The 14,784-nt window shown below is 41.4% G+C and overlaps 1 protein-coding gene across 6 annotated transcripts in view; it reads left to right on the top strand.

The window, feature by feature from the left end:
- Positions 1 to 14,784, top strand: part of CSMD2 (CUB and Sushi multiple domains 2) — a 649,640-nt gene that overhangs the window by 63,142 nt on the left and 571,714 nt on the right. For all 6 annotated transcript variants that reach the window (XM_021939191.2, XM_021939203.2, XM_031666818.1 and 3 more), the window contains exon 2: positions 9,538 to 9,754. In XM_021939191.2, coding sequence (XP_021794883.2) covers positions 9,538 to 9,754 — 217 coding nt within the window. The remainder of the gene's footprint in view (positions 1 to 9,537; positions 9,755 to 14,784) is intronic.

Here is a 14,784-nt window from a genome sequence, read left to right as displayed (position 1 = left end):
AAACTTCTCAAAAGAGTTATCTCCTTAAAATTATCATTATTTGTAGACAACATGATTGTGTACCTAAAACACCCAAGGGAACCAACTGAGAAATTTTTAGAATTAATAAGTGTTCAGAAACCTAGCTGGATGTGAGATGAATGTATAAAAATCAATAGGTTTTCTGTATATCATAAAAACCAGTTAGAAAAAAATAATGAGAAAAAATGGCATTCACTAGTGCAGCAAAAAGTGCATAAAATGTCTGTGAATAACCTTAACAAGATGTGACTGGGACTTACATCAAGAAAAGCTTAGCTCTTTACTGGAAAATTAGGTGGTGTTTGTTGTGCCAGGTTCTGTACTGAACATTTAGCAACTCAGCAGATATCACATTAATCTGTACAACCATCCTAGAAGTGGGTGTTAATTTTAAAGATGTCAAAACTAAGGCTTAAAGAGTCTAAATAAGTTGCCCACACACAATATTAAGTGGCAAATCTGAAATTTGAACCCAAAGCTTTTGTTTCCAAAAACCCATGCTTTTAACCTTTCCACTAAGCCACTTCCAAAAATAAACCATGAATACACAGATAAGTGAAATTGGTGAGTATTTTTTGAATATTAGATTAGTGCAAAAGTAATTTTTTTTTTTTGCCATTACTGTTAATGGCAAAAACCGCAATTACCTTTGCACCAACCTACTACAAAAGATTAATTCATTTCACTCACTCATTCATTTAAAAAAATGTACTGAGTGTTTCCTATGGGCAAGTACTGGGCTAGGTGATGGAAATAAAATTGAAGAAAAGCTCAAGGAGTTTGCTGGTAGAGACAGCCATGTAAACATATCATTATATCACCATTGGTGAAGGCAATGACATTCATCATGAATGATGAACAAGGAGTGGACAAATACTTGATGGTGTCTTGAGGGTTCCCAGAAGGCTTTCTGGAGAAGGTAATGAGTTTGAAAATGCCTGGAGTTAGCCGAGTGAAGGAACAATCCAAGCACAGAATGCTAGGTGGGCAATTAATATTCATTTATTCATTCATTCAACCAACAACTATTCTGTGAGCATCTACTGTGTGCCAGATTCAGGTCTGGGAGCTGGAGATAGAGCAGAGAACAAAATGGCACCCCATTCTCATGGAGATTGCATGTTACTTGGGGGGGTGCATCAGAAAATAAACAAGAGGAAAATATATGTCAGAGGTGCTAAGTGCTGTGAACAGAAATAAAGCAGGCACCTGGAACACCTGACTTGAGAGGCAGGTCTGAATTGTACTTAGGGTGGTCTCCGAGGAGGTGATATTTGACTAGACACTGGAAATAAGTAAGGGTCCCATGGCTACTGGGGAAACATTTTCCAGGCTGAAGCCTCAGCAAATGCAAAGGTCCAGCATGGCCGGATTATAGGGATATGGATGGATCACAGGAATATGGTTGGATCACAGGGATGAGGGGACAAGAGATAGGAGAGGAGGTGGACAGGCATCTGGGTACCCATTCCTTTAAAGCTTAGAGGACTATGGTGAGGACTTTGGCTTTTATGTTGAGTGAGATGAGAAGCCAACCAATCTTTAGTTGAGAGAAGTCTTTCTCAATGCGAACAAGGGAAAAATATTACCAAGAAAAAAAGAGATAAATGTGACTGCCTGTAAAAAGTGACATTTTAGGCCGGGCGCGGTGGCTCAAGCCTGTAATCCCAGCACTTTGGGAGGCCGAGACGGGCGGATCACGAGGTCAGGAGATCGAGACCATCCTGGCTAACACGGTGAAACCCCGTCTCTATTAAGAAATACAAAAAACTAGCCGGGCGAGGTGGCGGGCGCCTGTAGTCCCAGCTACTCGGGAGGCTGAGGCCGGAGAATGGCGTGAACCCGGGAGGCGGAGCTTGCAGTGAGCTGAGATCCGGCCACTGCACTCCAGCCTGGGTGACAGAGTGAGACAAAGAAACAAAAAAAAAAAAAAAGTGACATTTTAATCTACATGGGAAATCTAAACAAAACAAAAAGCACACAACCAGGTGGAAAACAATATTTGCAACAAATATGACAAAAGATTAAAATTCTGACTCTATAAAGAGTTAGTACAAACTGACAAGAAAAATAGTAAGACCTAATAGAAGATTTAAGTATATAACATTTAGAAACTTCAGAATGTCAAACATGATAAAATTAAAAGGCCAAACAACTACAAAACATGTATGTAGCAATGCTATGCATAAAGGATTAATATATTAATTACACATATATAAAATAGATAAATAGGTAAGAAATCAGGAAAAAAAACAAATACCACAATGAAAAATGAGCTGAGGACTTAATCAGATAGTTCCAAAAAGAAGGAATTAAAATTATTAGACGTACTGATGGGGTTTTGGTACGTCTAATAATTTTAATTCCTTCTTTTTGGAACTATCTGATTAAGTCCTCAGCTCCTTTTTCATTGTGGTATTTGTTTTTGTTTTTGTTTTTTTGTTTTTGTTTTTTTTTTTATAAAAAAGGATGAGTTTGTGTCCTTTGTAGGGACATGGATGCAGCTGGAAACCATCATTCTTAGCAAACTATCACAAGAACAGAAAACTAAACACCGCATGTTCTCCCTCATAGGTGGGAACTGAACAATGAGATCACTTGGACTCGGGAAGGGGAACATCACACACCGGGGCCTATCATGGGGAGGGGAGAGGGGGGAGGGATTGCATTGGGAGTTATACCTGATGTAAATGACGAGTTGATGGGTGCTGACGAATTGATGGGTGCAGCACAGCAACATGGCACAAGTATACATATGTAACAAACCTGCACGTTATGCACATGTACCCTAGAACTTAAAGTACAATAATAAAAAAAAATTATTAGAAAAAGTGAAAAAGATGTTGAATCTGAGTCATAAAACATCACTAACTAAAAAATTTCCAAATAAGACGATACCCAATGTTGGCAAAGGTGCTGTGAGATAGGCATTCCTAGACATGACTATTGAGAGTTTAATGGGTGCACATTTCCTAGAAAGGATATTGTTAACCCAGAGTCACAGCCTCAGAAATGTTCATACCCTTTGACCCAGTCATCTGCTATTGGAAGTCTGTCCTGGGGAAATAATCCAAAACAAATGAATAAGCAATGACCTGAGGAGTCTAGTTCTCTGGGATTGTTCTGGAGCCTGATGGGGGTAGCTGCATTGAACAGAGTCTCAAGGCATGGGTGGGAGAAGGCAGACCATCCTGGCTAGAGAGAAATGCAAGGTGCCATCAAAATGAAGGTCAGTAGCAGCATTCCTATCTACAGGGCAGAACATCAGTCACTAGAAGTGAAGAAAAGGTAGCCTTTTTCTTGAAAGAAATTCAACATTTCACGGGCGTGAAAGGACAAAGCCATTTTGACATGAGCTCCCATTCCATTCACATTTCAATCTGGAGTGGCTGCTCTGGGTTATAACTTCCTCAGCTTACTAACATACACTGGTTTCAGGGAGGTTTCCAAATGAGTCATGCTCCTAACCCTTTCTAGCCATCCCTGACAGAGGTCAGCCAGCCTAATGTGGACAGTACCTTACCTGACTCCACCTGAAACCAAAGCTGGAGGCAGTTACTGCATAGGGGAACATTCGTTCTGGGATTCTGGCCGTGGAAAGGCATTTTCCACTGCATTGACCAGCATCCTGTCACCAGATCTAACTAAGGGTCCAGGTTTTATTTACAATGGAACAAAAAATCCAGAAGCAATTTAAATGTTTGACAGTAGGAGAATGGCTAACTAAATTCTAGTATAACCGTACATTGAAACGTTGTGCATCCATTTAAAATGCTGTTTATGAACAGATTCAGTATCTTAGGGAACGCTCATGTTATAACATTTACTGAATTGTTACAAAAGAAAACCGAGAAATGACCTGAATGGCCATCAACAGGGGAGTGGTTGAATAAATTGAGATACATCCATGGCATGGAATATTACACATTCATATAAAAAATAAGTTAGATCTGTATCTACTGACCTGGAAGGTGTCCCCGGCGTATTGTTATGTGAAAAAGCAAGTTGCAGAAAAATGAACTAAACTACAGTTTTATTTTTTAAACGAAATAATAAAAATTCTCCCAGAATGTGTCCATATGGTTTGCATGAGAGAGAAGAAGGTGAGGGAGGGACACATACCTGGCTGTTAACTTCGGTAATTTTGGATTGGGTGGGGAGGAGGGAGACTGGATATATATTTTTTATACTTGCATTGCATATGTGCATATCTATGCATATTACAAGTCCACATTGCCTTTTTAAATTGAAGATTGAAGAATAACTTACTGAAAAAGTAGCACACAAAATTATATATATGGTGTTATCTCAACAATGTGAAATGTGAAATATGCATGGAAAAAATTTCAAAAAAATGAAAATATTAACAGCAGTTGCCTCTGGAAGGAAGAGATTATAATCAGTTTTCTCTTTTTTATTTTTATTTTTTTATTTTATTTTATGTTTTTTGAGATGGAGTCTCGCTCTGTCACCCAGGCTGGAGTGCAGTGGAGCGATCTCGGCTCACTGCAAACTCCGCCTCCCGGTTTCACGCCATTCTCCTGCCTCAGCCTCTCGAGTACCTGGGACTACAGGCGCCCGCCACCACGTCCGGCTATCTTTTTTTTTCTTGTATTTTTAGTAGAGACGGGGTTTTACTGTGTTAGCCAGGATAGTCTCGATCTCCTGACCTCGTGATCCACCCACCTCGGCCTCCCAAAGTGCTGGGATTACAGGCGTGAGCCACCGTGCCCGGCCAGTTTTCTCTTTTTAAATCTTGCCTATATTTTACAAAGTTTTTACAATGTAAAAGTTATTGTTTAGAACACAATGGCCTTCCAACTTCTCATCAGCCAGTCTTGCCTATTACAATCTGCCCTCTTTCCACCTTGCCATCCTCTCACCTGCCTTTGCTGAAATTGATCTATCCATTCAGCAAATACTTATTGAATTCTAGGCAGTAGGGATGCAGCAGGGACCAGGTCAAGGCTCCGGCTCTCGGCATTGCTTCCAGAGGGACTATTTAGACACCAGACAGAGTGACCTCATTCAAGACCCTCATCTTAGTCTTTCTGTGCTGTTCACCACATCGAGTCGCCCTCTCCTGCATGGAACTGCCCTCTGGATCCTCTCCTACTATTCTACCTGTTCCCCACTCTGTCCCCTTTTCTTCCCTTTTCTGTCCCCTTGCCTGGGAGATGTTCCCGGAGGCTTTGTTCTGAACTCCTTCACTTCTTTCTCTATAGCAGAAGATGCCATTCACGCCTAGATTCTTAATCAGAATCTCCAGTCCTTGGCAGGTCTGAGCCAAGGCAGAGGTCTAGGATGCTGGTGATGGTGGTGAATGTTGATATTTCCTTGGTTGCCCACAACACGAATGGGGGAGGCCCTTAAGATGTGGCCCCTGTGGCATCTATACTTCAGAACCACTCTAGCATGTGTACCCCTCCAGCATGTTATTGTCCAATGACTGGATTTACTTATTTCTAGTCTATGATCCAGGCCCCCTTGGCTCATCACAGGATCTATCCTAGAGGAATGAATGCATGAAGGAAGGAATGAATGGCATGATGCAATGACATTACCAGGCAGGTTTTAGGGACAGGAGTGAAGTAAATCTGGTACCTGTACCAGTGAGGGAAAGTTCAAGGAAGTGTACTCTGGGCTCCTCTGAAAGTTGTGGAGTTAGAGGCTTTATTTCATTATCACTGTGGTTGGATATTTTTCTGGCTTCTGGGCCATTTATGTCTTCTTTTGTGAACTAATTTGTTCAGATCCTGCCCAATTATTACTAATAGTACTTTCCGCCCTAAGTATTAGTAATAGTTCTTTCTGTATTCATGATATTACTTTTCTCTTAACATTTTTGTAGGCTTTCTGATATTGTTTCTATTGTTGACATATGCATACTTTTCATATCAATCTTGTAGTAGCCGCCTCAGTTATTATGCTAAAAAATCAGTCAGATAATTACCTAGGTTTTTTTCTAATTATTTTATGACTTTATTTTTTAACATGTAACTCTTTGCTCCGTCTGGAAGTTATTTTGGTATATGGTGTGATTCGAGGAGATAATTATTTTCCCAAACAGTGTATTAGTTGACCCAGCAAAAGTCTTTTTCTTTTCTCATTGTTTTTTTAATATTGCCTGATACATATTTCCATTTTTATGTGCATTAAAGATATTCATGTAATGCCATTTCATGTCCTACCTGTTTACTCCTGGACCACCCCCACACTATTTCATAAGAGTCATTTATGATGCTGTTTAGTATCTTGTGGAATGAGACTGCTAAATTTACTATCTTTTCTTAAAAAATGCATTGTGACAATCTATTTTTCCAGTTAAACTTAGGTATCATTTTGCCAAATTTAAAACAGGTCATTGGGCTTTTCATCTGAATTGTATTAAACTTATAAATTAACTTTTCTATAACTTTTCAAGAGGTTAATATCATAAATTAACCTTTCTGTATCCACTCAAGATTATGCTATGTCTCTCCAGTTATTCAAATTTTTTATCCCTCTGTAAAAGTCATTTTCATATGGTGCCTGCACCTTTCTTGTTAAGTTTATTTATATGTACTATATGCATTTTGTAGTTACCATAAACAGGATATTTTTTCTTTATATTTTTATCTGTCATTGACATATAGGAATGTTACTGATTTTTGTGTATTATTTTGCATTTGGCTAGTTTATTAAAATTTCATATTATCTCTAATAGCTTTATTATGAATTCTCCTGGGTTTTCTAGGTATATTAATGTATCATCTGCAAACCATAATTTTTCTTCCTCTTTTCTCATTTCTTTTTCTTGTGTCACATGGGTTAACTCTTCCAATAAGCCATGAAATCCCAGAGGTGATGGTGGCATCTCTGTCTTGTTCCCGATCTTAATCAGGTGTTTCACTATAAGTACAAGGTAGAGTATTGTTCTAAAATTGAAGTTTTATCATGGTAAGGAAATATTCTTTTTCCTGGTTTTGAATGCTTATTTTAATCAGGGTTACATGCCTAATTTTATGAAATGCCTGTTTAGGATTTATTCAGAAGACCTTAACATTTTTTTTTTTTTTTTTGTCATTTAATGGGATACTTCATGTTAAGAGATTTCTTAATATTAAAGTCCTTTAGAGATTAACTGTCCTTTGTTGGTTAATCCCTAAAATGGGCTTAAAAAAAATTAGTGTCGAGTCAATTTATCAGCATCATGGTGAAGAAAATGGATTTGAAGTGGACTGCTTATGTTTGAGTCCTACCTTTGTGTAACAGTGACTTGGGCCCCATTCCTTAATTTCTTTCTGCCTTAGTTCTTTGTCTGTAAAATGGAGATGATAGTAATGGTATCTACTTACAGGGCTGTTGTGAGGATTAGACAAGTCAATAGGTAGTTTTTAGGAGAGTGTCTAGCCAAACACCAAATAAATACAAACAATATATTAAATTATTGAGAATTTACCACATACCTGATACTGAGCTTGGGACATGGATTCAAAGATGGGAAATTCACATATGGTGTCTGCTCTCATGAAGCATTCAGCCTGGTGAGAAGACAGATACTTGTGAAACAATCATATGGAAGCATGGAGATTTATAATAAGTGCCACTAAGGAGAAGTTACGATATCATGACAGTGTATAGTAGTGGGCTTGATCTGACCAAGGAAGGACACTAGGCTGAGATCTGAAAGATGGGTATGCTAGAAGTGTTGTAGGCAAAGAGAACCATACATGCAAAGGTCCTGTGGCTCTGCAGTACGAGGGTGTGGCAGGTACAAAGGACATAAACAGGCAGGATTTGACTGGAAAACTGGTGGATATGAAGCTGGGAGGTCACTAAGGGCCAGGCCATGTAGAGACCCTTGTATACTTCAAGTGCTTTTTTCTTTATTGAAGAGCAAGGAGGAGCCATTGAACGTTTGGGGCAGATGGGAGGTTGGGATGACCTCACCGTATTCTGCCTGCAGTGTGAAGAACAGATTGGCAAGGACCAGAGCAAATGCGGCTGACCAGTTAGGAGTGAATATGGCAGTTTAGGAATGAGTTTGGCGTGGGGTGAGGACAGATGGACATAGAGATAGAGTGGTAGATTAGCCATGGGGTTGTGAAGAAGAGGAAGCTCTTAGGTGAGCCTTACTTAGATAAAGAGATGGAGGCACGATTCCATTCATTGAGTTGCGGGGGAGGCAACAGAAGAGGAGAGAGTGGGTGGAGGGACATTGAGAGCATCCCAAACGGGTGATGGGCCTGGTGCACAGAGGGATGACTGGCCTGGATCACAACATTGTGAGTAACCAATGCATAAGTGGGAAGTCCCCCAAATTGGAGGGAAGAGGAGAAGCCTTGGCACAGAGACTGAAAGGAGGCAGAGAAAGAGCGGGAGCAGGAAAGGAGTATGGTATTGTGGGAGGAAGCTCAGGGCACTGCTGCTCAAAATATGGTCCCATACAGGGCATCATCACATCACCAGGGAGCAAGGTGGAAAGGCAGTCTCTCCAGTCCCACCCCAGTGTCGAGCTGAATCTCCATTTGAGACAGATCCCCAGGTGATGCGTGTGCACAGTGAGGTCTGAGATGCTCTGGCCCGGAGGAGTGTTTCGGAAAGGAGGGTGAGCAACAGCAGTCAGAGGTACTGAGCAGTCAATGAACCAGAAGATGGAAAAATAGCCACCGAGCCCATGGGTAGTAGACCTGTTTGGGTGGATCGATGGGACCAGAAGGCAGAATTGACAGGGTTGGAGAGTGAGTGGGAAGTAAGGAAATGGAGACAGAAAGTATAGACAGATTGTGTTTTCTATAAATTTGGCTGTGAAGAAGAAGAGAGAGAGACAAGGCTGGAGGGAGATGAGAAGTGGGGTGGGGAATTGTTTTCTTAACGATAGTCTTGAGCACATTTAAAATGAGAAGGTACTAGTGGAGAGGAAATGACTGAACACACGTTAGAGAGAAAAAGGATCGTATACTGTTCTTGAAGAGTAGGGAATGGAGTAGGGAAACCCTTCCTCCATTTAGGTGGAGGAAGAGGTGGCTCCTCTGTAGCGGGAATGAAGACAGCATGGGATAGGCTAGAAGGGTTTGGAATGGGGAAGGCAAGGGAATCCTTAGGAATGGCTTTTATTTCCTATGGAGAGTGAGGGAGAGGAGTTAGCTGAGAGCCAGGAGGTTGTAGACAGTGGAGAAGATTTGAAATTGTCGTTCTGACATTCCATGTTGTAGAGGGGAAGTCTGAGTTCAGCCTGGTATTGGTGACTTTGTAGTTCTGACTCTCAAAACCTTAATTTTCTACTGCATAGAGTTGCTGTAAGCCTTGATTAAATGATACACAATGTATCACCTGGTCAGTACACAGCACACAGCAAGCCCACAGTCAACGTCAGTCACCCTTTGTACCTCCCTCAGTGCCAAGCACAGGGCTGGCTCATGGGAAGCGCTTGGAAAAGTGGGTTCATGATTGGCTAACACATTACTCCTGACTCTCTAGAAGCTTCTAGGAGTTATTCTGGCTATTCTGAACTGCTCTGTTTCTCTTTCCCAGGCCAGAACTGCACGTTCCAACTGCACGGTCCCAATGGGACAGTTGAGAGCCCAGGGTTCCCATATGGCTACCCCAATTACGCCAACTGCACGTGGACCATCACCGCGGAAGAGCAGCACAGGATCCAGCTTGTGTTCCAGTCCTTTGCCCTGGAAGAGGACTTTGATGTCCTGTCGGTGTTTGATGGTCCTCCCCAGCCGGAGAATCTGCGTACGAGGTACCATGCTGCCTACCTTCCTTGTAGCAAACAGTTGGGCTCTGAGCCAGGCTCACTAGGAGGAAGAACTTTCTTGAGTGAAAAGTTTATGGTCATCAACAAAGACCACTGTTTTCATGATGCCCTCCCTCAACCCCTCTGGTTTCCCAATTCATATCTCTTGCTTAGAGGTTTCCAGTTGGGAGGATTGATTAGTAGGACATTTGGGAAGACTAGAGAGAAAACACAAGAGGGTTCTAGACAAATTCAGCTCTTTCTGTTGAAACTGATTTTTCATGCACAGGGTGTATTATTTGTATACACAGAAATATAAGTTGGAACCAACAGATGTGGGTGTTGAAGGCTGATAGTGATGCAATGAATATGTCTTGCATCATAGTATTTGAAACCATCAACACTTTTCTGGAGTTTGCTTTGCATTTGCAAGGCCTTGGTTGTGAGTGTAGACTCTGGAATTTGGGGGAGTTCCCACCCTCTTAATCCCCATCCCTGTGATGGAAGAGAACCCCATGGAGCGAGTAAGATGGCTTCCTATACCCCTGAGGCCTCTCAAGGAGAAGAGCTCACAGGAGGGAGTCCAGAGGAAGGCTTCCACCCTCTACAGAAAAGGCAGACTTTTCTGGGGCACAGGTGAAGACCCCAGCGTCATAACTCTCTAGGTGACCCGGAGGCCAGCCAGCCTGTGTCACAAGCCTTGTCCAGGTCAGGTCAGCGTGGCTTCCCGTCTCCTCAGGAAGCCAAAGGGTTAATGGCTTACCAGCCAAGCCCTGGGGAGCCAGAGGTGCTAATTGCTTCTAATGACATGATGCACTAATGAGTGGTTCCCAGCCAAATGCTTAACCTCAAAGCTTTGTTTAAGATGCATCTCAGCCCTTGGCTTCCAAGCTCCTGCAGCAGGGTCTCACACACACATTTACTGCACAGTCTTCAGCCCTCTTCTCTTTCTCCTCAGGGCAGAAGTGAGTCTGGGAAGCCTACAGCAGAGGTGGGGGGCATCTGGGGCCCCCCTGCACCCCTCCTGCAGTTTCTCCCAGAAAAGACTGGGCTAATCATCTTCCCTTGAGGTTCAGCAGGGTTCTGTGAAACATTGGTAAAGGGCTAGAGTCCTCTTCATTCATTCATTCCACAAATATTTCATGGGTACCTATTATGTCTTGACACTGGCCTGGATGCGGGGGAATAGCAGTGAGAAAAACAAAGCCACTGCCTTCATGCAGTGGCTACATGCTAATGGGGAGGGAGATATGGAAATACATAACATGTCTGGTTCTGTGAAGACAAAGCACACAGGGTAAGAAAGTGATGGCAGGAGTGCTGGCTTTATTATTGTTATTATTATTTTTGTTATACTTTAAGTTCTGGGGTACATGTGCAGAACATACAGGTTTGTTACATAAGTGTACAAGTGCCATGGTGGTTTTCTGCACCCATCAACCAGTCATCTACATTAGGTATTTCTCCTAATATCCCTCCCCTAACCCCCAACCCCCCGACAGGCCCCGGTGTGTGATGTTCCCCTCCCTGTGTCCATGTGTTCTCATTGTTCAACTCCCACTTGTGAGTGAGAACATGCTGTGTTTGGTTTTCTGTTCCTGTGTAAGTTTGCTGAGAATGATGGTTTCCAGCTTCATCCATGTCCCTGCAAAGGACATGAACTCATCCTTTTTTAGGATTGCTGTGATTGCTGGTTTTTATAGGGTGGTCAGGGATGGTTTTTCCGAGCAGAAAGAGAGCTATGAGCAGAGAGCTGAATCATGGAATATCATGTATGGTGGGTATCCTGTATAGGTATCTAGGGAAAGCTTCTAGGCCAAGGGCACAGGAAATGTAAAGGGTACAGGGCCAACCTTTGGAGGATGGTCTTGCTGTGGCACAGTCCACTCAGGCCAAGCCAACCATGTTGACTAGGAAGACCTGCAGTTTTGGAATCCTCATTCTAGATCATCCCAGGTGTTGTCTTTATGCTGTGCTAGTTTGAATTCCTCTCACAAGCAAAGGAGGGTATGCAGGAGGCCAGTGGTTACAGGCTAGAGCAAGCCAGTGGGTAGGAGTTATGGAAGGGAAAAGGTGAGGCTGGGAGGTGGCAGAAGGTGGTAGATCCTGCAGGGCCTCATGGGTCACACAGGGACTTTGGCCTTGATCCTGAGGCACAGGAAACCCTTGGAGGGTTCTGAGCAGAAGAGGGACCTGCTGTGACAGGCCTTTGCCATTGTAGGGAGAATGGAGTGAAAGGGGTGAGGCTGCAGGCTGCTGCTCAGGGCAGAGAAGAAGGAGGCTTGGGTCTCCTGGAAGTGGGGACATGATGACAAATGGTCAGATCTGTGCTGTATTCCAAACACAGAGCAGACAGGATTTGTTGTTGCATTGGGTGTGGGCTGTGGGAGAAAGGAGATGAGGATGATTCCAGTCTCCTTGGCTTTAATGATTATAGGAAGAAGTAGCTGTTTCCTGAGAGGAGGAGCTGGAAGTTAAGATTCAGTTTGGCCGTATAAAATTTTAGATGTCTATTAGATATCCAGGTGGAGAAGGCATTGAACATGCACTTGAATATGTGGGTTTTGAGTTCAAGGGTGTCAGGGCTAGAGATACAAATTTGGGAGACTAGGACTGGATGGTACCTAAAACATAAGACTGGATGTGGTCACAAAGGAGCCAGTCTTCTCCATCGGATTTTGAGCTCATGATGTTGAATGCATGTTTGAAAGATAGAATGTCAGATCAGATCAATGGGGCACTGATTGAGGTGTGGACAGCTAGAGGCAAATTCTCCAATTCTGCCTGCTAGAGTTACTTAAGCTTGTCCTGCTCTTAAGGCAGGGTCCCCGAATATGTAGTGGAGTCTTTGTTTTCTGACACTTGGGTTTTCTGACTCTGAGGGGAAGTATGGAAGACTCAGCAGAGTGGAGACTGGCCTGGCCGGTGTTCTAGCATGGAAGGGTGGGAGTTTCCATGACCTGGTGAAGTGGTTCTGGCAGGGAGGCTTCCTCTTGTCCTAAGGATGCAGAAGAATCAGATGTGTCCCCAGCCACAGCACAGCGTTCCTGGCCAACCAGCCATGAGCATGAAGCTCTGGGGTTGAACCTTCATTAGGTTGTCCCTGTTTGTGCTCCTGATCTCTGTCATCTTTGTGATCTGCTTATTCTAATTCATTTCACAAGGTCACACAGGCTTAGCAAAGGGGAAGGGCTAGAAGGAGACCACTGCCTTTTATTGACCTGGAACCGGAGGAGCTCACACCCCGGAGGACGATAGGAGGGGAAATGACCTTAGAGGACAGTCCAAGTAACATTGGAAGATGCTGTCCTTAATACTGGAATGGTGCTGCTCTGGGGGTGTGGAGAGGCAGCAGCAAGCATGCTTGGTGGGGACCCTTGGGTCTTTGTGAATTTTTTTTTTAATGTTCTTGCATGGTTTTTAGTCCACTCAATTTTTTTTTTATTCACGAATCGGTTTTTGTCTGTGTGTTAGTCCAGGGAATCACCAATAAAATCACCTATTTTATTGAGAGTGTCAAGTCTATTATCCTAGGGTTGTACATAGTTTTCCCACTCAACCTTTCTTTCTCCATGGTGTCTGGGTCACATCCCTTTCTCACAGCTGCTCCTGCGCATTTCTTTCTTTCTTTCTTTTTTTTCCACTCAGTTAGTCTTGCCAGAAGTTTGCCTATTTTATTGGTCTTTTTAAAGTTCCAATGCTAGGGCAATCCATTTTATTCTCTTTTATCTAAATTATTGATTTCTGCTTTTATCTTTATCCATTCTTTTCTCTCACTTTCCTTAGGCTAATATTGCTCTTTTGCCAATTTTGTAAATTAAATTGGTTTTATTATTTCTTGTTTGATAATAAAAACATTAAGAGGCATTTTCCCCTAAGTACAGCTTTGACCATATTCCATAAATTTTTATGGCTAGTTGTTAGTTTAGAAAGAGTTTCTAATTGCAGTTTTGTTCTTTCTTTGACTCTAGGGTTTTCCCCTTAAATTTTCAAGTAATATTTGTTTATACTTTAGAAATTATTATCTAGCTTTATTTCATTATGATTAGATTATGATTTCTACTTTGGAGAATTTGTTGACTTGTTTCCCTCTGTATAAGATCATTTTTGTCAGTATTCTATGAAGAAAGATATTCTGTGTATGAAGGGTGAAAAAATTAAGTTATTAATATCATTCAGTTTTTCTAATTTCGTATCTATTGCCTAATTGATATTTGCCAAGATAGGCAATATATTGCTCTCACATTCTTACTGTAGTTTATATCAATTTCTCTTTTTATTCCTGAGTTTTTATTTTATAAACTGTGATTCTATACTCTTCAGCATATTCACATTTTCAAATGTTAGATCTTCAGAGTGAATTATATATATATTTCAATATAAAAATTGTAGTTATTCCCTATTCTCTACTGTTTTTTTCTTTTTTTCTTTTTTGCTTTATAAAATTCTACTTTGTACCAATATTACACCCTTTTTTTCTTTCAGATATGCATTGATTGGGTCCATCTTTGCCAATTTCACTGTTTTTAATATGTCTATATTATTCTTTTAGGAATAGCTCTTAGCACAATATACATAGTCATTGAATTTTTTAAAAATCGTGGCTGAGAATCACTATCCTTTAACAGCAAAGTTTAGTTCACTCATATTTTTTGGTAACAACTGATATGTTTGCTCTTCTATTATACTTAATGCTTTCTATTATTTTTAAGCTTCCTTACTGTTGCTTCCTTTTATCTGTCTTCTAGTGCAAGTTTTCTTTGTTTTTTTTTTTCCTGTGATTTTTATTCTATTAGTGCTCAAAGTTGCTTCTTTACAACATGTTTTAAGCTATATTTTTCTGTCAACATCCTGCCTAGCTAGCTTTTGTCTTAGTTAGGTCTTACTATCTTGTAAAAATTTCTTTGTGTTTGCAGGATGTAGGTATCTATCTCTTTTTCTTAGTTTCCAAAGTTAATTGTAGATATTCCATCTCTTTATATACTTTAGATCATTTTCGTGAGAATGTAGGGGGTCAGGCAAGGCAGAGTTTAACA

This window comes from Papio anubis, chromosome 1 (assembly GCF_008728515.1).
Source record: "Papio anubis isolate 15944 chromosome 1, Panubis1.0, whole genome shotgun sequence".
In the NCBI taxonomy this organism is placed as follows: Eukaryota; Metazoa; Chordata; class Mammalia; order Primates; family Cercopithecidae; genus Papio; species Papio anubis.
Note: the sequence above shows the minus strand (reverse complement) of the source record. Positions and strands in the feature narration are given on the sequence as shown.